This window comes from Struthio camelus, chromosome 3 (assembly GCF_040807025.1).
Source record: "Struthio camelus isolate bStrCam1 chromosome 3, bStrCam1.hap1, whole genome shotgun sequence".
Classification (NCBI taxonomy): domain Eukaryota; kingdom Metazoa; phylum Chordata; class Aves; order Struthioniformes; family Struthionidae; genus Struthio; species Struthio camelus.
Window position 1 is genome coordinate 41173256 of NC_090944.1, and position 20094 is coordinate 41193349.

Genomic DNA, 20094 nt, shown 5'->3' on the forward strand with positions numbered 1-20094 from the left:
GGGAGCTGGACAGGCTGGAGAGGTGGGCGGAGAGGAACCTCCTGAAGTCCAACCAAGGCAAGTGCAGGGTGCTGCACCTGGGCGGGAAGAACCCCAGGCACCAGGACAGGCTGGGGGTTGACCTGCTGGAAAGCAGCTCTGCCGAGAAGGACCTGGGAGTGCTGGTGGACAACAAGTTGAGCATGAGGCAGCACTGTGCCCTTGTGGCCAAGAAGGCCAATGGTACCCTGGGGTGCACTAGGCAGAGTGTTGCCAGCAGGTGGAGGGAGGTGATCCTGCCCCTCTCCTCAGCCCTGGGGAGGCCTCCCCTGGAGTACTGTGTCCAGTTCTGGGCTCCCCAGTACAAGAGAGACATGGAGCTGCTGGAGTGAGTCCAGCGGAGGGCTGCTAAGATGATGAGGGGACTGGAGCATCTCTCAGATGAGGAAAGGCTGCGGGAGCTGGGACTGCTCAGCCTGGAGAAAAGACGACTGAGGGCGGGATCTTATCAGTGTGTACAAGTATGTGAAGGAGGGGTGTCGAGAGGACGAGGCCAGACTCTTCTCCGTGGTGCCCAGTGTCAGGGCAAGAGGCCCAAACTGAACCACAGGCAGTTCCATCCGAACGTGAGGAAAAACTTCTTTCCTGTTGAGGATGACAGAGCACTGGCACAGGTTGCCCAGAGAGGTGGTGGACTCTCCTTCCCTGGAGATCTTCAAAACCTGCCTGGATGCGATCCTGTGCAGTGTGCTGTAACTCAGGGGAGTTGGACTAGATGACCTCCAGAGGTCCCTTCCAACCTTGGCAGTTCTGTAATTCTATAATCTGAGAGAAATATGTTGCATTTAGACATGAGGTACGGTTCTTCTGTAGCTTTGTTTCCTTTTAATGCAAGTTTTTTTTTTTAAATTAAGTAAAAATGTGTCATCTAAACTGGTTATTTTGATCCAACATAATGACCTACTCTGTAAGAGCTTCATTTATTTTTAAATTTTCCTTCTAGATAGTAGAGATGATACAAGGCAGTGTAGAAATGTCACCTTTATAGCTTTGAAGATCTACTACGTGTTTGGTAAATGTAATTCAGTTGTATTTTTGTAGTAAAGGGAAAGGAAAGATCATGTTTCCATTAAAGTGATCAACTATGCAGGAAATAGGAAAAGATGGTGTATGAAAGTGCATTTAGAGAAATATCATTTTCTTGAGCAAACTACTTCTGTTGCATATATAACTTACACCTTTTGAATAATTCTGGAAGTATAGTTATGCTAATAGCAGTTTTACACACTGATTCCTAGAAGAGAGATAGTACTTGTCTAGTTGGTCTGACATTGTTAAAAGAACAAAAATTACCTGTCTAGTAGCTCTGGCGTTCCACTGCTAGCATGCTGCTTTGTATTAACTTAAGCTTTCTCCTCGTTTGATGTGCTCTTAGAGAACAGTTAATTAGAACTTTAATTAATGTATAACTTTTAGCATTATTTTACTTTGCCCTTAATGCAAGTATTTTGTTACAGTGAACAAGAACAAAAGCATTCTCTCCTCTCCCCCTCCGCTGGGGACAATATGCCATCGTGCTTCAGGACATTAATATTTCAATAGTCACACTGGATAAAACTGAACAATGGATGAAACCTAATTATTTTTCTTATGCCTGTGATATGATCTTATTCAGGTTCATTTTCTTATTTTCTCTTCTAGTGAATTTAATTTTAAGTCACTCATTGTTAGCCAACAGTTTTCCTTTAGAAATAGTACTGGTACAACTAAAAAAAAGAAGAAGAAGAAAAAAAGAAATACTTTGTCTTTTTTTTTCTATTTAATGTGAATTTTTCCTCAAAATTCTTGAAAAAGAGTGAAACTCGTTTTTCTTGGCTGCCTCTTCTGCCCCCTTCCCACCTATTCTTGCTTATTTTCCTCTCATTTCTTTCCTCTTTTGTATAGATATCTTCTTCTGATGCTGCTCAGCCTTTGGCATCCTCTCCCTCTCTGCAAGCTGCTGCCGAGAAGAGCAAAGCAGAGGTATACTGTTTTCTGGTGCAACTCTTGTCAGGTTACCTTCTCTTATCTTTAGTAAAACTTCAGGCATTTAAAATACTTCTGTTCCCCCTGCTTCCTGGACTAGATAAATGAAAAGAACTGATGCAGTGGGATAAACCCCCCACCCTGTATGATTATCCTATATTAATGTCTTTGTGTTGAAATTCTCGTTCTGCTCTGGTTTAGCATGACAAAACCATGTCACAACGCTTTTTTTTTCATTCCCAGCTAATGGGCATGATTGATTTTGTTCTGTCCTCTCAGGAATAATTTTCGATACCTGGAATTTAATGACCTGAGAGGGAAGACTGGTTTCTTACGCTCTATATCAAAGAATCACATGACCTTTTGTGGGAGGGCGAAAGGAAATAAATCACCTTCCCACTTTGAAGTAAAAGTGAACCTGTTAACCTCTAAGCAAGCTACTGTCAGTGGAATTGTGAGGTTGCTATTTATGACAATTTGTACCATGTAATTAAAAGCAAAGCCGCAGTGTGTACTCCCTTGTCTTTCCACAAGCACTACTTGTGACCAGGAGATGGTTTTGTGACTACACCAGCACATGCTAAATCACACTTGTGAGCTGAATATGACTTAAAGTTAGTAATTGTTGTACTTGCATCCTATTCACGGAACGTGTTGAATAGCGCTGCTTCTTGATAGGATCTAGGGTGAAGTAATGCCTGCACATGAGAGGGGATGCTTTTCTGAAATACGTATATATTACTCTACAGTATATGTGTACAGTACATGCTGTGCTGTATGTTGAGTGCTTTCATAAGAAAAGTTGGCTTTGATGGCTTTTTCTTGCTCTTGTTCCCTTTTAGTTGTAAAAAGGTAAGTTTTACGGGAGATTTTTGCGTGCCGTTCTTGGTGTACTTAGTCTGTATTTTCTCTGCTTAGCTTGGCCTTGGCTTTTTGTAAGTTCTGTTTAGCTTTTTGTCTCCCCTTTTTTCTCTCTGCTTTGAGAAAGATTACTTAGATTTCCAGTAAAGTATTCTAAGAAAGGCATTGGTGACTTTCCTTTGGGTAGATCTGATAGCTAGCAGTTACCAAGAAGCTCTCCTCCTTCTGTTCATTTCACTTTTTGAATAGACTGGCACTATAGTGATGCACGTACAATTCTGTAATTCACAGACAAGGCGTCTCTTGTATGGTAATCCTATAACTGAACTATGCAGAGAACTCACTACCTTATAGGTACTTATTATAAAGATAGTAGCTGTGGGCAAGTTCCCCGAGATACTACTTCAGCGCTTGCTAAACTTTTTTTCTTTGCTGATTATCCTCTGACTTGGGCAATGATATTAAGTAAAATCTAATTCAGTCCTCTCCTTAGACTGAATTTTATAGCTACTGTCATTTTTGATATCTTGAATATCATTTCTAGCAAGGACCAGAAGTGCACTATGGTTAAAAATAGTGACTTTTCTACTGTGCTGTCAGTCTCAATACTTCTGGTAAATACGTTTGGAAAACAAAAATTACTTAAAATTGTAAAGAATGAATGATACTTGAGTTCCTTTATTAAAAAAAAAGGAGGAGGGGAGAGGGGAGGACCCACCCTTCATGGTAGCTTTAGAGCTATTTTAACCAAAATGTCGTGTGATACACAGAGTGGAAATGGTGTATGTACGTGATGTTTAAAAAGAATCCTCATTGACAGGAGTTTGTAGGCTGGTGAGCTCTTTTCACTTATTATATTAGAACTGCACAGCCAATTGTGTAACCTATTTCAATATTTGAAGACTTCCTAAAAATAGTGGTTTATGGAAGAAAGTTGTAAGCCTATTGACTGAAAAAAAGTTTAGGAGCTACTGCTTCATCACCTTACAGATACCATCGCATCACAGATGGCAAATTCTTGTTCCATGCTGTAAAAACTCTTGTTTCGTTCCGAATGCAAAACACAAAAAATATCTAGGAAGTATGTTGGCCTTTTTTTTGAGGCAGAGTTTCTTTTACTTTTACCTGATGGAGCTTTCCTTATTCCTTCTCTAAGTGTCAATCTCACATATTGCTAAACTGCAAGAATAATTTATCAACGTTAGTAACTCCGCAGAAAGTTGTATACAGGCTCATCTGTGATTGTTTCGTATGTGCAGTACCAAAGACCAGCTTACGTATCTTGATTTTGTGTGAGAATTGTCCCACTTGTTTGCGTCTCTTTGTGGTTAGTTCAGAACTTTCCTAATTGTCTTATTAGTTCTTTGATTGCAAAGACTGGAATCGGTACTAATGAGAGTACTCCTTGGTGGAGATGAGCCTTTTATCATATAACCTAACACGTGGCAGTTTCTGTAAATTTAGCAATCGTTGCCTTCTCTTCCTTGAAATTGTCTGATTGTCCCCTCGACCCATGTAAGTTCTCAACATCTAAATAAGCTGCAGCAAGAAGCTCCACAGCTTAATTATACTATGTGTAGAAAAAAGTCTGCTTTTGTTTTGAACTTACTTTGAACCTTATTCTATGGGGCCTTCATTTGATAGGACATTGTTCTTTTACTGGAAGGTAGCAAGAAATTCCTGATTACTCTCTCGGTGCCTTTTGAGATGGTAAATCTATAATATCACATTTCAGCTGCCTTTTTTCATCTCTGAGCTGAAATCATAGTTTATACAGTTGAATCTTGTGGGAAAGCATAGTGTGCCTTGAAAATCCTTGGCAGTCCTCTGAATGTTTTCCAGATTGCAGGAGGAATTTCTAGTAAAATCTAAACGCTCCTACGTTTTGACCATTGTTTGTAGATTTCTGAAATGGAAATTCAGGACAGAGTCTGTTTTGTTTATGGCACAATGGACGATGCAGTGAAAGTAGTTCTGCATTGAGAATGTCTCTGGTACTAGTCAAGCATGGCACACCGTCCTGGTTCCTTCCGCCCTTTGTGGAACTTGAGTCTTGTTATGGAGATACGAGTGAGCACCAAGTGAGGGGATAGTAGCAAAGGTGAAATTCTCCTGAAAGAACTTCTCTAAAGGTGATGTAGAGCAGCTGAATTAAGTGATATGGAAGAAATAGGCTTTGGTGAGCTGCAGATAGTTTTGTAAATACGTGGCCTTTCCCAAACTTTTTTTTTCTGGCCAGTTACGGATGTGTTCTTCTCTTCAGATCTGCTTAGCTTAGAAAGAGCCACATCATTTCCTTTTTTTTTTTTTTTTTTTTTCCCCCCTTCTACTTATAAATAGAAATGCAAACGAGAAACTGAAAGTGTATTTTCTTGAAGTCTCAAAGTTACAGTAGTTTTAGTAGTACTATTTGAGCACAATGGGTCATTTTTGCAAATAGATCAGGTTCTTTTCAATTCAGGGTTTGTGTCTTAACTGAAGACTTCCATTTATATTCTGTATGATTTTAGGTAATAAATATATTTTCAAATGCATTGTTATTGTGTACTAGCAAAATACTTTTTCTTGCAGAAGGAAAAAGAAAAAAAGAAAGAAGAGAAAAAGAGAGAGAGAGAATCAGAAAAACCGTCAAAACAGCTAGCTGTTGAAAAGGTAAGAATAGTCTACTTTTTTCAGTTATTATGAAAATGCAGCTAGTGTTAGGCCATGTTCTCTCAAAATTTGAAAAAAAAAAAAGGTTTTACTTTAAATATATATCTGAATAATGATCTAATAGCCTGCAGCAGTGGTTCATTGTGCTTTGCCTATAGAGATTGAATATATGATGAGGGATCTGTTGCTAGTTTGGGAGAAGGGGGAAGTGAGTCTACTGAAACACTAGTTAAGACTTAAGCTTAGATAATTAAGGTTTTAAAGATGTACCATTGCTACCTCTGAAATTCTTTTTAGAAGGCATTTATTTTCTATACTGTGGACATAGCCTAAAACTCTAGGCTCAAGCAGCAGCACACAGAAGCATCTGAAATTACTGATTCTCCATCCCAATGTTACACAGAGACCTTTTGGGCCTGTTGGACTGTAAAAAATATTTTGATAACAAAGGAGACGAGGACTGTTCAGTGAACACAGCACTAAACCAGGGTGAAGCTTACTCAGAATTTTAGGAAGTGTCTTAGAAAGTTGAGTCTTTGAGAAAGGGAGTTTGACTAAGTGAAATATTAGTAAATGTATAATGGATAAAAAGGGAATAAGACACTAGCATGGAAATGAACTGAATGAATTTGAACAAATTTTTTATTTTTCTAGTTTAGCTAATGTTGTTATACAGCCTAATTGCAGGTCATTGTCCACTTGACACTGAATTGAACACTGTACGTGATGACTTAATTATGTTTATCTTAATTTATTTTAAACATAAGCTTACGGTTTATAAAATTTAATTAGTAGCTCTAATCTAAATAGCTTGAAAGTATTCAACTAGAACATGTCACAGAACATGAGATGAACCACTTCATTGAGCTACTTCTTTAAGCAGCTATATTAAAGGTTAATGAGCAACTTTAGCGCTGTAGCTACATCTAAAATTTAACATGCACTTCTGTGTAGAGTTAATGTTAAATAAAAATAGAATGGATAATTTAAGCATTAAATATAATACTTCCTTTTGACACAGATGTCTTTCACAGATTATGCGACTCAATTAGCGTGTTCTTATCTGCTGTGTAGTCCGTAGAATGCATCGGAGTCCCCACCTGTCAGTTTATTCCCCAGTCGTGCTGTGTTATAGTTGTGAAAAATGCTGTTGTGCTTTCATACATTATAATTGCAGATGTATTTTCAGTTCAGTTTTCAAACTTAAAATTTGTTCCCCCTCATTTTGCATCATATAACAAAGCACAAAAATATATGCAGATTTGGAGGGAGCAAGCCCTTCCCCTATACAAATACCGTTCTTCAGAAATTGGAAAGCAGTGTTGGAATAAGCTGTTATTGCATAAGAAAACTGTTATGGCAATTTGGGTGGCTTCAGTGACCTAGTGGAAAAGGATGTTCTTATTCATATGGTAAGAGATCAATGCGTGTTTACAGAAGGTAGTAAGAATGTTAAAGTCGGTGATTATTGAAGTTTCATAACGGCACAGATTCTTTCTCTCCAGCCAAATTTAAAGTTTTATTCTGGCTCTTAGAAAAATGTGATTTAGATTTATAGATTTAAAATGTCAGTGTGGTTTGCAAGTCTTAATTTTCTAAAGCCCAGAGGTCTCACTTTTTGTGGGGGTAGTGGGTGCTCCTTTGAAAGGATGCCTGAACCTTGTCACATGGCTAGGAATAATTGGTTAGTTGAGGAGAGAAGACAGCAGTGCATGGTTGTAGCTGAGGGACTACCCTAATGTTCAAAATAAAAACTAATTCGAACGCCACGGAGATCTACTGAGATGTCATTAGATTACCAATTAAATGACCAAGCAAATAAGAAGTGGTGTGGTGATTCTAAATGCTCACGCTACAAAATGGGATATTTGGTAAATATATCAACATTCGATAACAGTGCTATTGCAGCAGCTGCAAAATGTTTGAAATACTGGAGTGTACTTTATTATTAATGTGTCAGTACTGATTGCTCAACTTAAACTCATCTATCTATTACCTTTTTAATTAAGAAGTTCTTCCAGCTAGAGTTTTTTAAGGCTCTTACGGATCATTCGAAACATGCAATTTTTAGACAAAGCCTGTAAACTCTACATATGTTAATCCCAGGCACTTTCTAGAATCTAAAAGAAAGATGCGTAGATCTTGACTGCTTGTGTTTCCATTGAAAAAGACTGGTGGAGAGTACTAGGGACGTGAAAGATCTATTTTTATGCATGCAGAATTATACGTTGCTACTTTTGTGATATTATTCTGCTTCAGGGAGCTGATTAAAGACATGAGTGTTGTTCTTTGTTTGGCTGATAATGACAGACCTGATGTCCAGTTAGAAACTGTCTGTAAGATATCTTAAATTTTGCATAGTGAATCAATAGGGGAACACTAGCATCTTGGGCATAGAGTCATATTTTCAATGACCACATTGAAAGGCAGATGCCTTTTTATCCCAGTTCTGAACTTCCTGGCGAAGGAAACAGTTTAAAGGCTCTTTGGACATTTTGTGTGTGAAATAACTGGTTTCCCTCGTAAGGGTCACCTTCCTGCTGCGTAGTGTGTTTGCAGTATAGACCTTTCAGGCTTGGAATGCTGATGAATCAAAAATACGTGGCCAAGCAGCTGGCAGTTGGGTGGGAGTTTTGAGACCCCTCTCGACTGAGGTAATTCAGTAAGTCTTTTATCCATCCTGTAGAAGATACAATAAAGATTTCAAAAATCAACAGATTCTAAGCCTGTCAAAAGTTGAAACGGAAGCTATAGAAAACTTCCCATTAGATCTCTTTATAAAAAGTCATAAGCTCCTATGAGTCTTACATTCTTAGTGTCCTCCCTTCTTTGTCTTATGTTGACTTGAAGTTTGTTAGCTCTTGAAACAAGAATGTGCGTCCTGAAAGATTTAGTGTTCTTCCTCAGTTCTTGTGTACAGGTCTCTGCTTCACGGAGCCAACTAGTCTGCTCCTGCATCTGCAGAAAAGCCTTTCGTTACCGACTGGTCAGTAATGTACTTTAGTACTGATTGGTCATCTTGAGCCTTCGACAGCTGAATGTCTGGCCCTTTCTTTTGCATTTTCAAATATTGCTGGAAACTTTGTAGTGTTAATTTAGTAAATTGCATTATCCCAATATTGCATTAAAGTTTAAGTGTAATTACAGTGTAAAAGATACTTTGCTGATTAAGGTGCTTTGAGTAAAAAGGACAGAAATTCACTTTTTAACTGATTTAACCTTGGTGGGCTTTCTGACTGAAATTGCTTTTCTACTGAATAATCCTGACTTCCTTAAAAACAGTTTTCATAGGAAACAGTTTTTTGAAACTTCTAGTTGAAGGTGAATTCAAATGCAGAGTAGAATTTTCTCAAAACCAGACAGAGCGCTACTGCAGAACAGCGAGCAGCAAGGATACTTACTGTGACTCAATTTTCTGGGCTGTTCCACGCTCTGTAACAAAATTACTGGGTAATTTCTATAATAACAAGGTCTTACTGTGTCAGTTACAGATTGATTCCAGCCCGGTGGTCAGTGTTTTCTTGGGAGTAGCCAACAGTATGATGTTCCAAATTAGATCTGCAGAATTCAAAAAAAAAAAAAAAAAAAAAGTGGCATTATCACCAAGCTGCAGGCAGTTTTACAGGGTTTTTTTTGAGTCTAATGAGCAAACTGAACAAATCCTATTATGAAATAGTAATGTTGTCAACTTCAGTGTTATTACTTAGTTTCTGATACTTCATGAAGTCTGGTCTGGTGGTTTGATCAGTTTTCCATGTTGGCAATAGGCTAGTAGCGCTCAGAAAAGGCAGTTTACTTTCCTGCTGTGTAAGTCCTTGTTTGGCGCAAAAGTAGCGTTCATCATGCATCTCAGTTGATAAATTGTTCTTATACAGCAAACTTATTGTAACCATTAAATAAATATACATGTAAGGCTTTGTTGATTCACTAGTATTTTGTGGCTTTAAAAAGGTAATTTTTAAGTTCTACAGACTGCAGAACGTGTAGTGTCAGCATGTTTCAGTTTTTCCGGGAAAACTATGTAACAATTGGAATGCTGTATGTTCAGCATACATAACATCATATAATGATCTGTCATGTCAGGAAACTAGAATCTTGTATTTAGTTTTAGAATTTCTCATATGGGCTAAAATATTAGGGCTGCTGTACTAATCTGTCAGGATTCAAATTCATGTATGAAATTAAACACCAGGAAGATGTGCATATGTCTTTTTTTTTTTTTGATGTGATAGTTGCATTTCATGAGAGGTTTATAGCCTTTGTTAGCTCATCAGTATTTTACAGAGATTTGAAAAACTTAAGTTTTTTGAGGAATTCTTTACCTGCAGAGGTAAAATATAATAGTTGTCATATTTCAGGAAGATGAAAGTAAAATGTGGGAGTCCATTTCAGACTTTAAGCAGCATTGACTTCAAGAAGGCACCTTCCAAGAATGAGTCATCTTAATTTTCATTGAAATTTTATTTAAATATTATAAATTAGTAGTTGAGAGCTAGGGTATCTCGTAACACAGAAAACTCTTATATGCAAATTTGAACAGAAAGTTATGAATGAGTTGAAAGCCTCATTAGCAACAACTATGGATAAATCATGTTGTTAGTCTGAAGAAGTAGATGTCTGTTTTTCAAGACTCGTGTCACAGATATATATGCATATCATTTTAAAATACAATGGGGAGTTAATCCTTCTTTTTACGGACGGGCAGAGAAGTGGCCTACAGGCAATAAAGCTCTTGAATTCCTAGCTGTTTTAAGAATCAAGAAAATCTTTTATTTTCTCAATTTTTTTTTTTAAGAAGTGCAAATTTTCCTGAAGTACACTATAAAAATTAGATCTAGCAAGTATGAAGACATGTAAGCTACCAAAGGAATACCATTCAGAAATCTAGCAGGTTGTTTGGGAGCAGTTGACCTAATCAGACCTGTTATCTCTGACTGTGTTCTTATATGCTCTTCTCTTTTCATTCACTGCCACTGATCCTCCTCCAAATAAGCAGGAGGTTACAAAAAGGATAGAAGTAGAAATATTTGTCAGGTTGCTCTCCTAGTATTCAACAACTCACGTTTCCAGGGTCTTCCTAACAACTCTCCTGGCATTCATCAACTTTCAGCTCAGAGTCTTCCATAAATGTCTTTTCTTGAGCTGGTAGGGACCAACTTTTACCACCTCTAGCTCCAACACCACTCTTCCAGGTATTGCCCTTGTCTGCTAGAAACTGGCAGAACTTACCCAGGGTACTTTCTTCCCCTCTCCTGGTGCCTTTTCCGCAATTGAAGTTTCCTTAGCCCTTAGCTAAAAATAACCTTACCCATACAGTTACTTTGAAAAGCTGTTGTAAGGTAGCCACTAGAAGTGTTCACTGTACAGCTCGTTATGATGTGAAAGCTGGGGCCAGGTTTAGCTGGCTAGGTGCCCAGTCAAAGCCAGGCTCATTTGCAAGCAATAGAAATACCAGTTTTAGAAAGATAAAAATGCATTCAATTGCAAGTATAAATACCCAAATGGAGGTAATCAGATACATGAAAGCAAGAACATTAGTGCAAGGGAGACTGTCATGCAATGAAAGCAATTTTAGAAGTTCTCTACGCGATTAAAATTCAGGGAGATTAAATTAGCTTTAAAAAAAAAAGGTTTGATACTTCCTGAAAGACACCGTTTCTCTAATACGGGAAGAAGAAAATCTGTAGTTTGACCACCAACTTACTCTTTTTTTAACTTAGAGGCTTAAAGAAAGGCTAAATTTTTTAACAGCCAGTCTTCAACTTCCTCTTCATCCTGCCCACTGTTTCATCAGTTTTGAGAGGCTTTCCTTTCTTAGTAATTATTCCTTCGCACACTTGAAGTTGGTCAAAGCTATCCCTAGCCGGCCATGATTGGATCTCCTTTGTTTTCCTTCTCTGCCTGAGCTGACTGAGCCAGTTCTTCTTTCACACTGAATTCCTCCTTACTTCTAGTACATCTGCTGAAAAGGGTTTTTCATCCTCATATGGTTGAATATGCTCAGTTCACAGTCAGTGTGGTGGCTCTAACAAAAATACGTAGTCCACATATTCTAATAAGTGTATAGGCTAGGTACCGAAGCCTCATAATAGTCTCCTGAGTGAAGGCTACCACTGTGCAGTTTTTTTCTATGTAGAATCTTTGTTGCTCATAGTACAAAAAGACACTTCAGGTGAAGTTCAGGTTATGTTTTTTAAGCAGCATGTTACGATGGGATCTGTGTGCCCTCTTTCCCACTGAAGGGAAGTAAGGAAAGAAGGAGATGGGACGCGCACAGGCTGGGAGACCAGGATTATGAGGCACATCCTTGAGACACGGCCAGAGTGTGGAGTTTGTCTTTCCCCAACATAAATACAGCCGTTAGAGCAGCAGAAAAAGGGAGTCAGGAAGAGTTTGTGTTTGCAGGTGATCAAATGGGTTTGTATGCTGTCTACAGAATGGACAGGAAACTTTCTTGAGTTGAGGAAGATTATAAGACAATAAGTGGGTTGCATTAAGGATGTTACTTCATTTCATAAAGGTTACGAGATGCATTGCATTATATTTAATTTAGATCAGAGAACTGAATTGCCTGCCGTTAGCAAATTAGGGTTTTTTTGGGGGGGGTGGTTCTGCTTGTTTGCTTGTTTTTTTTTTTTCTTTTTTTTTTTTTTTTTTTCAGAAAGACCAGGGCAATTCTGGGTTTCCTCAGAATACACCTTTCGGTGTCCATCCGCAGAACAACTTTAGGAATGATAATCCAGACTAACATTCAGAGCGTAACTAGATATGATGTCTTGAGGCTTTGGTGTGCTTCTAAAGTAAACAGGGCAAGAATTCACATGCCTGAAATTTCAGGTTTTTGTAAGGTTCAGCTTTCTAAATAGTTTAATTTTTAAATGAAGAAAGTATGATGTATTTCGGTGCTAGCTATCCAGAATTAAGCCAGTTTGGAAAAACAGCCCTTGAAGACTTGGCAAATGTCTCTAATAATACAAACAGAATCGCTCAACCTCTCTGGGCTAGTGCGACAAGAGGAAATATTGTCCCAGTTAGTTCTACGGAGATGTTTTTTACTTACCTAAACTGTTGCAAATCCTTTTTAATAAGTTTGTACAAAGAGAGATGAGTTGGAGCAGATAATGCTCTAATATTACTCTCTTCTCTAAAACTAAGTAGCATAATGGGAATTAGTGGGAGAAGGGAAGCTTGTTCACCCTGTGCCTTCCACTTGATCACCGTTTTGATCTAAGTGACATACTCAGCTGTTACTTTTAAGCTATAGGAATAAGTTGACTCTACAAACATTGAGCTGAACGATAATTGAAATACAGAATTATATTATAGATTTTCTAAATTCTAAATGAATGAGTGTTTAACCTATGAGAACAAAATTGAGTTTCATCTATTTTGGTTAAAGTGGTCTTCATTTAACTTTCTAAACTATTTTTAACAAAAAGGTGTTAAGTGTGCATAGTTTGAGTTAATTCTCACTTACATTTTTTGCTCTTTACAAGGACAAAACCTAAAACAGCCCTAGGTTTTAGGTTGATAGTACTTATTATCAGATAGCATTTTCAGGTTTCTCCTGTTGCCTTGTGATAAGCTTCATCCTTTTTCATGTATGACTTCAGACAATTACACAGGCAGCTCATGTCCAGAATATGTAATACTGTGAGTTTTATTCCTTCATCAATTCTAAAATGTTACAACAAGTGCAGAGGTGGCGGCACTCCTGCTACCTGCTCATCCTGCTTTTAGTCTGCTGACGTGACTTAATTTATATATATTTATAAATTCATATAGATATTAAGTAAAAAAAGTAGGCACATTAGCTTACTTGTTAATATAATAATAAATAAGCATGAACTAAATTAGTCCTATTCACCAGTTGGTGCTATCTTTAGGTAAATGTCTACATGACCAAGACTTGTTGAGGCGTTTGAAATGATAGGGCTGTGCATCACTGAAAGTGCAGGTGTACAGTCTTAGTGTTTTATAAAAATTACTGTACTAGTTAGGAGACTGTCTAGAAACATCAAATGTACAAGAGCAAAAAGCGTAAGATTTTTACAGAGATAGTACTGATATACGAAACTGAATATAAAGGAGAACAGGACTGGATGAAATATAAAAGGTGATGACAAGAAAAAGACATTTAAATGATATTGCTTAAAATATTCCTAAAGAATAATCTCACCTTTTCTTGAATAATAGGCTTCCTGGCTTCCTTTGTTTTCCTGAAATAATTCAAGCATTTACTGGATCTTGAGCAAAGCAATAGTGTATCTTTGCATGTTTTCTGTTGTGTTTCACTGTGCTTAGGGGAGAACGTGCTTAAGCTCCTTGGGGGAGGTATGTTACTCAAGCATGTAGTCGTCAAAAGAGGATAAAAGAAGATAAATAAAATTAAATTTTTTTTTAAAAAAGGTAATTTCAGAAGGCACTGACAATACTGAAAGCTCCAACACTAGCTTTTTTTCTAATAGTTTAAAGAAGGGTAATATACTATAAGAGGTTTCAAGAAATACTTTAAAGATATCATCATATAATTATCAGTGTCTTTCAGGTTGAACTGGCATAGGAATTGATTATATAGGTTTTTGTTGAAAGGAAATATTCAGACTATATATTTGGACTGTCTTATTTGTTATGTTTTGATAGTTAGTTGCTCATGGCACTAAAAGAATAATGTCAGAAACTTATCGGCTCTGGCATTAAACCTGTTCCCTGTTTACATCTTGGCAAAATTCACTCAGAGGTATTAAGAAGAGAGCATTGTAGTTATGACAGAGATGTAAGCGAGACAAGGTAGAGGCAGTATCTTTTAATGCAATTTGAGGGGAAACAGGCAAATTTCTCACTCTAGAAAACTTTGTGAGATACTAAGTGTGGTGCAAAATTTACAGTCCCTAGTTATCTAATTGTTCAAATAAATACTGACTTTTTAATGTTAAATTGCTTATGTATCAGTCAACACTATTAATCTGTCTACACTCAGGTGCCTCCTGTCTCTGTTAAAGAAAAGGTTGCAACTGGGTAAGATTGTCTTTCAGTTCTACCTAAAATTTTTCCTTTATAAAATTTCTACCTTCATCTGGAAAATGGAGGCAGTTCTGAGGTTGATCCCCCATGCTGGTCTCCTGTGTACTATTGCTAAATGAATCTGTTCCACCTCTCTACTCAGCAAATATGGTAGCTTTGAGCTTCAAGATATTGCACTTTAGGCCTGAGTGAGTTATTGCAGGCTTATAGCTGCTATGTAAATAGTGTATTTTATACTTTGTAGTAATATGGCTAACTTCTGCTTCGGGTAATCTACAGATTTCTTGCCTTCTGTGGTTAATCCTCAGTTTACGTTGTAAATAGGTATCAGTATATCTTTTTTTTTTTTTCCTTCATTTAGAAACAGACTCTTTTAGTGGCTTAAAAGAATTGATTTGAATGTGAATATAAGTGCTAAAATGGGTGCCTGATTGTGCAAGTCAAAGTCCTTGTAACATCATTTTGAAGGGTCAGTAGTTAAAGCAAACTTCAGAATCTTTGACATTGGGAATCTAATAAGTTGTAGTGATTGTAACATTTTGTAAAGATGCTTTAAAATATTCTTTTTCAGGATACCCAGAAATTTCGTATGAGTTCATATCATATAAACTGCAGAGGAAAAAGCAGAAAAGTTTGACCCCTTTCCAGTTGAGATGTGGTTTGCTGAAACTGGATTGTGATTAGAATGGTTCTTGATGGTAGGCATTAAAATGATGTGGAGGGTGAAGAAGAAGAACTAAAGTGAAGGGAAATCTGTTTTAATGTTGATTGTGAAAGGTTAAAATTAGTTAGCCTCTTAAATAATTGCTTTGAAGTGCGTAACTTCCAGAATAGATGGAAACTGAGAAAAAAGTGACTGACACAAAAACCTAATACAGCTAATGGTCATAAACATGAACAGCTAATGAAATGTAAGTATTTATTAAACGTTTCACCCTCAAGTTCTGTGTTTGTGGAACAGAAGAATGTACTTACATGAGGATGACAAAGTACTTGCTAATTTACTGTTGACTGGCCAACTCTCTGGTTCTGGGAATCTTGATTTATTAGGGAAACTGATTCTCCTAACTTTTATAGCAGAAAAGAAAGCAACAAGCTGATACAGAAATAAGACAAATTAAGCTGCAGGATTATTTCAGTCTGATTAACTATCATTGACAAGGTTGAATCATCATGAAACTAATTGAAAGAGAAGTTTAGTTTAAAAATGGTACTCTAGATACTGTGTACTTAGACTTTATAAAGTGTCTATATAGTACTGCCTGCCATAATGATAGAAAAGATGCCAATACAGAGTATCAGTGCAACACTCTAAGAAACAGAGCAGTACTGGGAAAAATCCTAATTCAGAAGGCAATTGTATTGGTTATATGACTAAAAGCTAGTCAAAGTAAAACACTAAGACTGCAAGGATTAGAGGAATGGTGATAGAGAGCAGAACCCAAGTGATTTGATGAGTGAAAACAGAGTACGGCGGTGTGCTCCGAGGTCCGTCACAGGAGGGCCATCAGGCTATTGTCCCTGCTGTGAAACCCACTAAGGTGGGTCAAGGATAGGAAGTCTCTCCCTGGAGCCCTGTAAAAGTAAGAGGGTGATTGCATATGAGGTTATAGGACTTATTATGGGATGCAGAGGAGGAAGAAGAATTTTGAGATCGTGTGAAGCTTATTATGAGATTTTTAGGCAACAGATCAAAAGCAGGGAAAGGAAGCGATCAATGTGAATTGAGGAGGAACAAGCACGGAAAAACAAGAGGGAGAAGGAGAAAAAAGAGGCCAGTTACATGTACGCAGGTTGCTTGTCTGAACCCTGCACTTGATCACCAGTCTGTCCTATGTTCTTACCAAATTCTGTTTGTAACGATCTTCTGTGCGGGTTTGCTGTTCTCTTCTGTGCTTGTGTGTGAAAACTAGCAAACCTCAAGCTGGACTACCTGATGAGAAGGATAAGAGGTCAGTGTCAACCACTGGTGAGAAACTGCAGATCTGAGGGACCTATGGGTCTGGGAGTCAGCAGCAGGACAGACCAGGGTCTAGGAGCCAACCCTTGCAAAGGTGGCGTGTCTAAAGGCCAACTCCTGGAGACACCTGTATTGCACAGAGGCCTGTGTGCAGCAGCTAGCAAACTTCATGCTGGACTAGCTCGTGAGTAGGACACCAGCATCTGGAGAGATCCAGGGCTGAGCTGGTGACTCGGTAACGGTGTAGGGTGTCAGTATTGGATGAACTTGAGGTCCGTACAAAACGTTTTTTTCAGCATAAGGACAGCATAAGGAAAAGATTGCAAACAATACCTTCACAAATAGGGATGGAAAGCAAGGTATCTATTGGATTGTTTTTTCACTATGAGTTCACTCAGTTGCTATGGCAGGAACAGCTCATTCTTGTCTGGGGATGTAGGAATAAGTAATTACAAGTACATGCCCCTTATTTCTAATTGATGTTAGATTATTTATGACCATAAAGGTTGTTTTTGAAGGAAAGTTATAAAATGATTGGAAAACAGTTAAATTCTTTTCAGGTTATCTTTAAAAAACGAAACGCAATGCTACATAGTTATGAATGAGCTGAGTGAGGTACTAGTGCCGATGTAGCTGCATTGTTGTAATGCTGTCCAGGCTAGGTAGCTCAATGGAAATGGAGTAGAAATATGTAAGCTGAGTTGAAATAACCATTACATATGATTTTAGAATTGAAGATGTAGTTAAAAGAGCTTATAGAAATACAAAACACATTTATTACATTTCACAACTTGCAAACTGAGGTGTATTGAACACTTGGACTGATTTATTTATTGTTTATTTATTGTTTATTTATTGTTTATTTATTGTTTATTTATTGTTTATTTATTGTTTATTTATTGTTTATTTATTTTATTTGTTATTGAACACTTGGTCTGATTTATGTGTATTGTAATAGGGTGCTGGATCGGGCCAAGTTTTAAGGTGGATCTGTTTAGTTTTTCTCCTTCATGATAATTTGTTCTGAAAAATTCAGAGAAACAGGTTTTTATTGGATTAGAAGTAGAACGCTTGACTTTTACCGAATCAAGTTTTGTGGCTAGATAAGACAAAATAAGAAAAAGGTTGATAAACAGCTTTTACCTCTGCCTTTCATGTCCTTGTAAGCAGTTCCTTGCTTCTAGATTTAAATGGAGTCATTTCAAAGACATTGAGCTGCAGTAAACTCTGCTGAAATCCCTGTGCCCAGAATCCCTGGCAAATGTTGTTACCTCCATGGTCAGACTGAATGCTTGTCCTCTGCAGGCCCTTTCCAGCTCAGCTTCGGGTTCTTACTTCCCACGTAAACAGCCTTGCAATCACCTTGCAGTCTCTTGATGCTTTTCTTCAAGCGCCTAGCTCTTGCTTAGGAAAAGAGCTTCCCCTTTTCTTTGGACCCTGTTTTGAACTTGTCATCTTTAAGAACTTATTTGAAAATGTATACATACAAATGTAATGTTTAAAATATGGATATTATATGTAGTTAATACGTGAATAGAAGACAGTTTAGAAAGTACAAGGTCTAATCTTAGATATTTTGCCAGACTTAGTCTCAGCAAAAAAGGACAGCATCTTTATTTTGGGAAATTATGCTTCTGTTGTTGTGAACAAGCTTAAAACGATTTCTGAGAACGCCCAGTGCTCGTGCCAGAAAGATACCGAACTGATTCGGGTACATATGAGACATGAAAGAAGTAGTAAGCCAGTGTATTCCAGGAAGGCCTGGGTAAAGAAAACTTGACCTAACATTTTAATTTCTGTTAAAATGAAATGATAGTACTGGGTGGTGAAGAAGTAATAAAGGAATTGTCTAATTCACTTTTCGTAGATATTATTAACATGTTAGCCGAGACCCAGATAAAACCATAGTAATGGAGCAAGATTAAGGTGCAACTGTCTGTTAGTTCTGCCATGAAATTTTTAGGTCAAATGGATGAAGACCTAGCATGCATTGGACAAAATCATGTGCAAGTACTTTGCCCTAACATTGTAAATATTATGAAATTCATGTAGCCAGCTTTTTAAAGCGGGAAATTTAAATCAGTGGCGACTTAAAGTTTTCCTTGAGTAATGCATTTGAATTGAGTGACCTTCATGTATACGGATTTCTGTTAAAAGAAGAGTGATTCCATTTTATTTTTTTCTCTTGGATGTAAATGCCCTAAATTAGCTTACCTGCATCAATATAAGTAGCTCAGTGTCTGAGAGCAGTTCATTGAAACAATTGCAGTAGACTCTTAGATCATAAACTTAATTTTTCGGCTTGTAGTAACTGTTTGAGGTAACTCTCGTTTAAATAGTTCTAGCATTTTTTTAGCTGACATGCAGTGTCTTTGCTCTTGATTAGAAATAACGTGACAGTCTGCATATTGATAAGCTGTAATCTGTGCAACTTCATAAATGATACCATTGTAGTATACTACACTGCATCAGAAGATGAAATGTTTGTTTTCTGTTTTTTTTTTTTTTTTTTTGCCATTTGGGCAAAAGAGGAGTTTGTCTGAAATTTTAGAGAGTCTACTTGATTGTTGGATTTCTTCATATTGAGAAAAATGCTACTGTGTTATAGGAAGGTAAACATGTTTGGTCTTTATCATCATTTATGCTATCGTAATACTGACTTTAAGTTTGTACTTACGTCAGATATAAAAGCTGTACAATGTTTTTTAAACAGTCTAGGTCACTTGAGTGAGTAACACTTTAAATAGATACTTATTGAAGTAGCTTCTACAGTAAGAGTATATGAGCTGTCAGGAAAAATCATATCTGCAGGCCTATCGTTGGCTTATAGTAAATTACTAACTCTACTTTCTCATATGGGAATTCTCAAATGATTATGCAATCTTTAAAAGTTTTATTGCAAGCAAGCAATAAAGAGGGAAGGAATCCAATTACTTTATGCACAAGGCGTACAGTTTCTACCTAATAAGAGCAAATGAAGACTTTTGTTCAGTAAGCATAGAAGCATTTACATGCTCTAGTGAGTAAAGTGGAAATTGCTTTTGAGGAGGTTAGGAGTGCTTTTCACTAAACTACTTGATGGAACTTCAACTTTCATAAAGCTTCTTGTAGTTAGGCAAGGTATAGGAGTAAATGTTTGACTAGGTATGATGGGCATGAAACAGCCTAAATTCTAGATTCATGTGAATTTTTCATTGAGGTATGAAACTGAGGAAAATGTTCAGAGAAGTATTTTTTGTATGATATTTAAGTACAAAAGCTGGAGAAAATATTGGATCAGACAGATGATACACCACGTCTTTGACAGTGACTGATATCTTACCTTGGTGTGGAATAGATATATTTACAATAGTAGCATATGACTGCTCTGACTCAAGAGTTTCTATTTCAGAGCTCTTAGTGATGCGACCTGTGTCTGGCATCATGTATGCTACCCCCTCTAATTCTTTCTAGCTAATGCAAATGAGAATAAGATAATTCGTTAATCCTAAATGCTGTTATTGAAACCTACTGAACTGTTTGCATGAATATCTTGTGATAGTAAATTCATCAAAGAGTTCCACTTGTATTTTTAAAGTATTTGTTATCACTTT

The 20094-nt window shown here is 37.2% G+C and overlaps 1 protein-coding gene across 5 annotated transcripts in view; it reads left to right on the forward strand.

Annotated features, from left to right (window-relative positions):
• Positions 1 to 20094, forward strand: part of SMAP1 (small ArfGAP 1) — a 93332-nt gene that overhangs the window by 42370 nt on the left and 30868 nt on the right. For 3 of the 5 annotated variants that reach the window (XM_068937496.1, XM_068937498.1, XM_068937499.1), the window contains one exon: positions 5437 to 5517. In XM_068937496.1, coding sequence (XP_068793597.1) covers positions 5437 to 5517 — 81 coding nt within the window. Of the gene's footprint in view, positions 1 to 1923; positions 2002 to 5436; positions 5518 to 20094 lie in introns of all 5 variants that reach the window. The other 2 variants (XM_068937495.1, XM_068937497.1) reach the window with 1 other exon arrangement.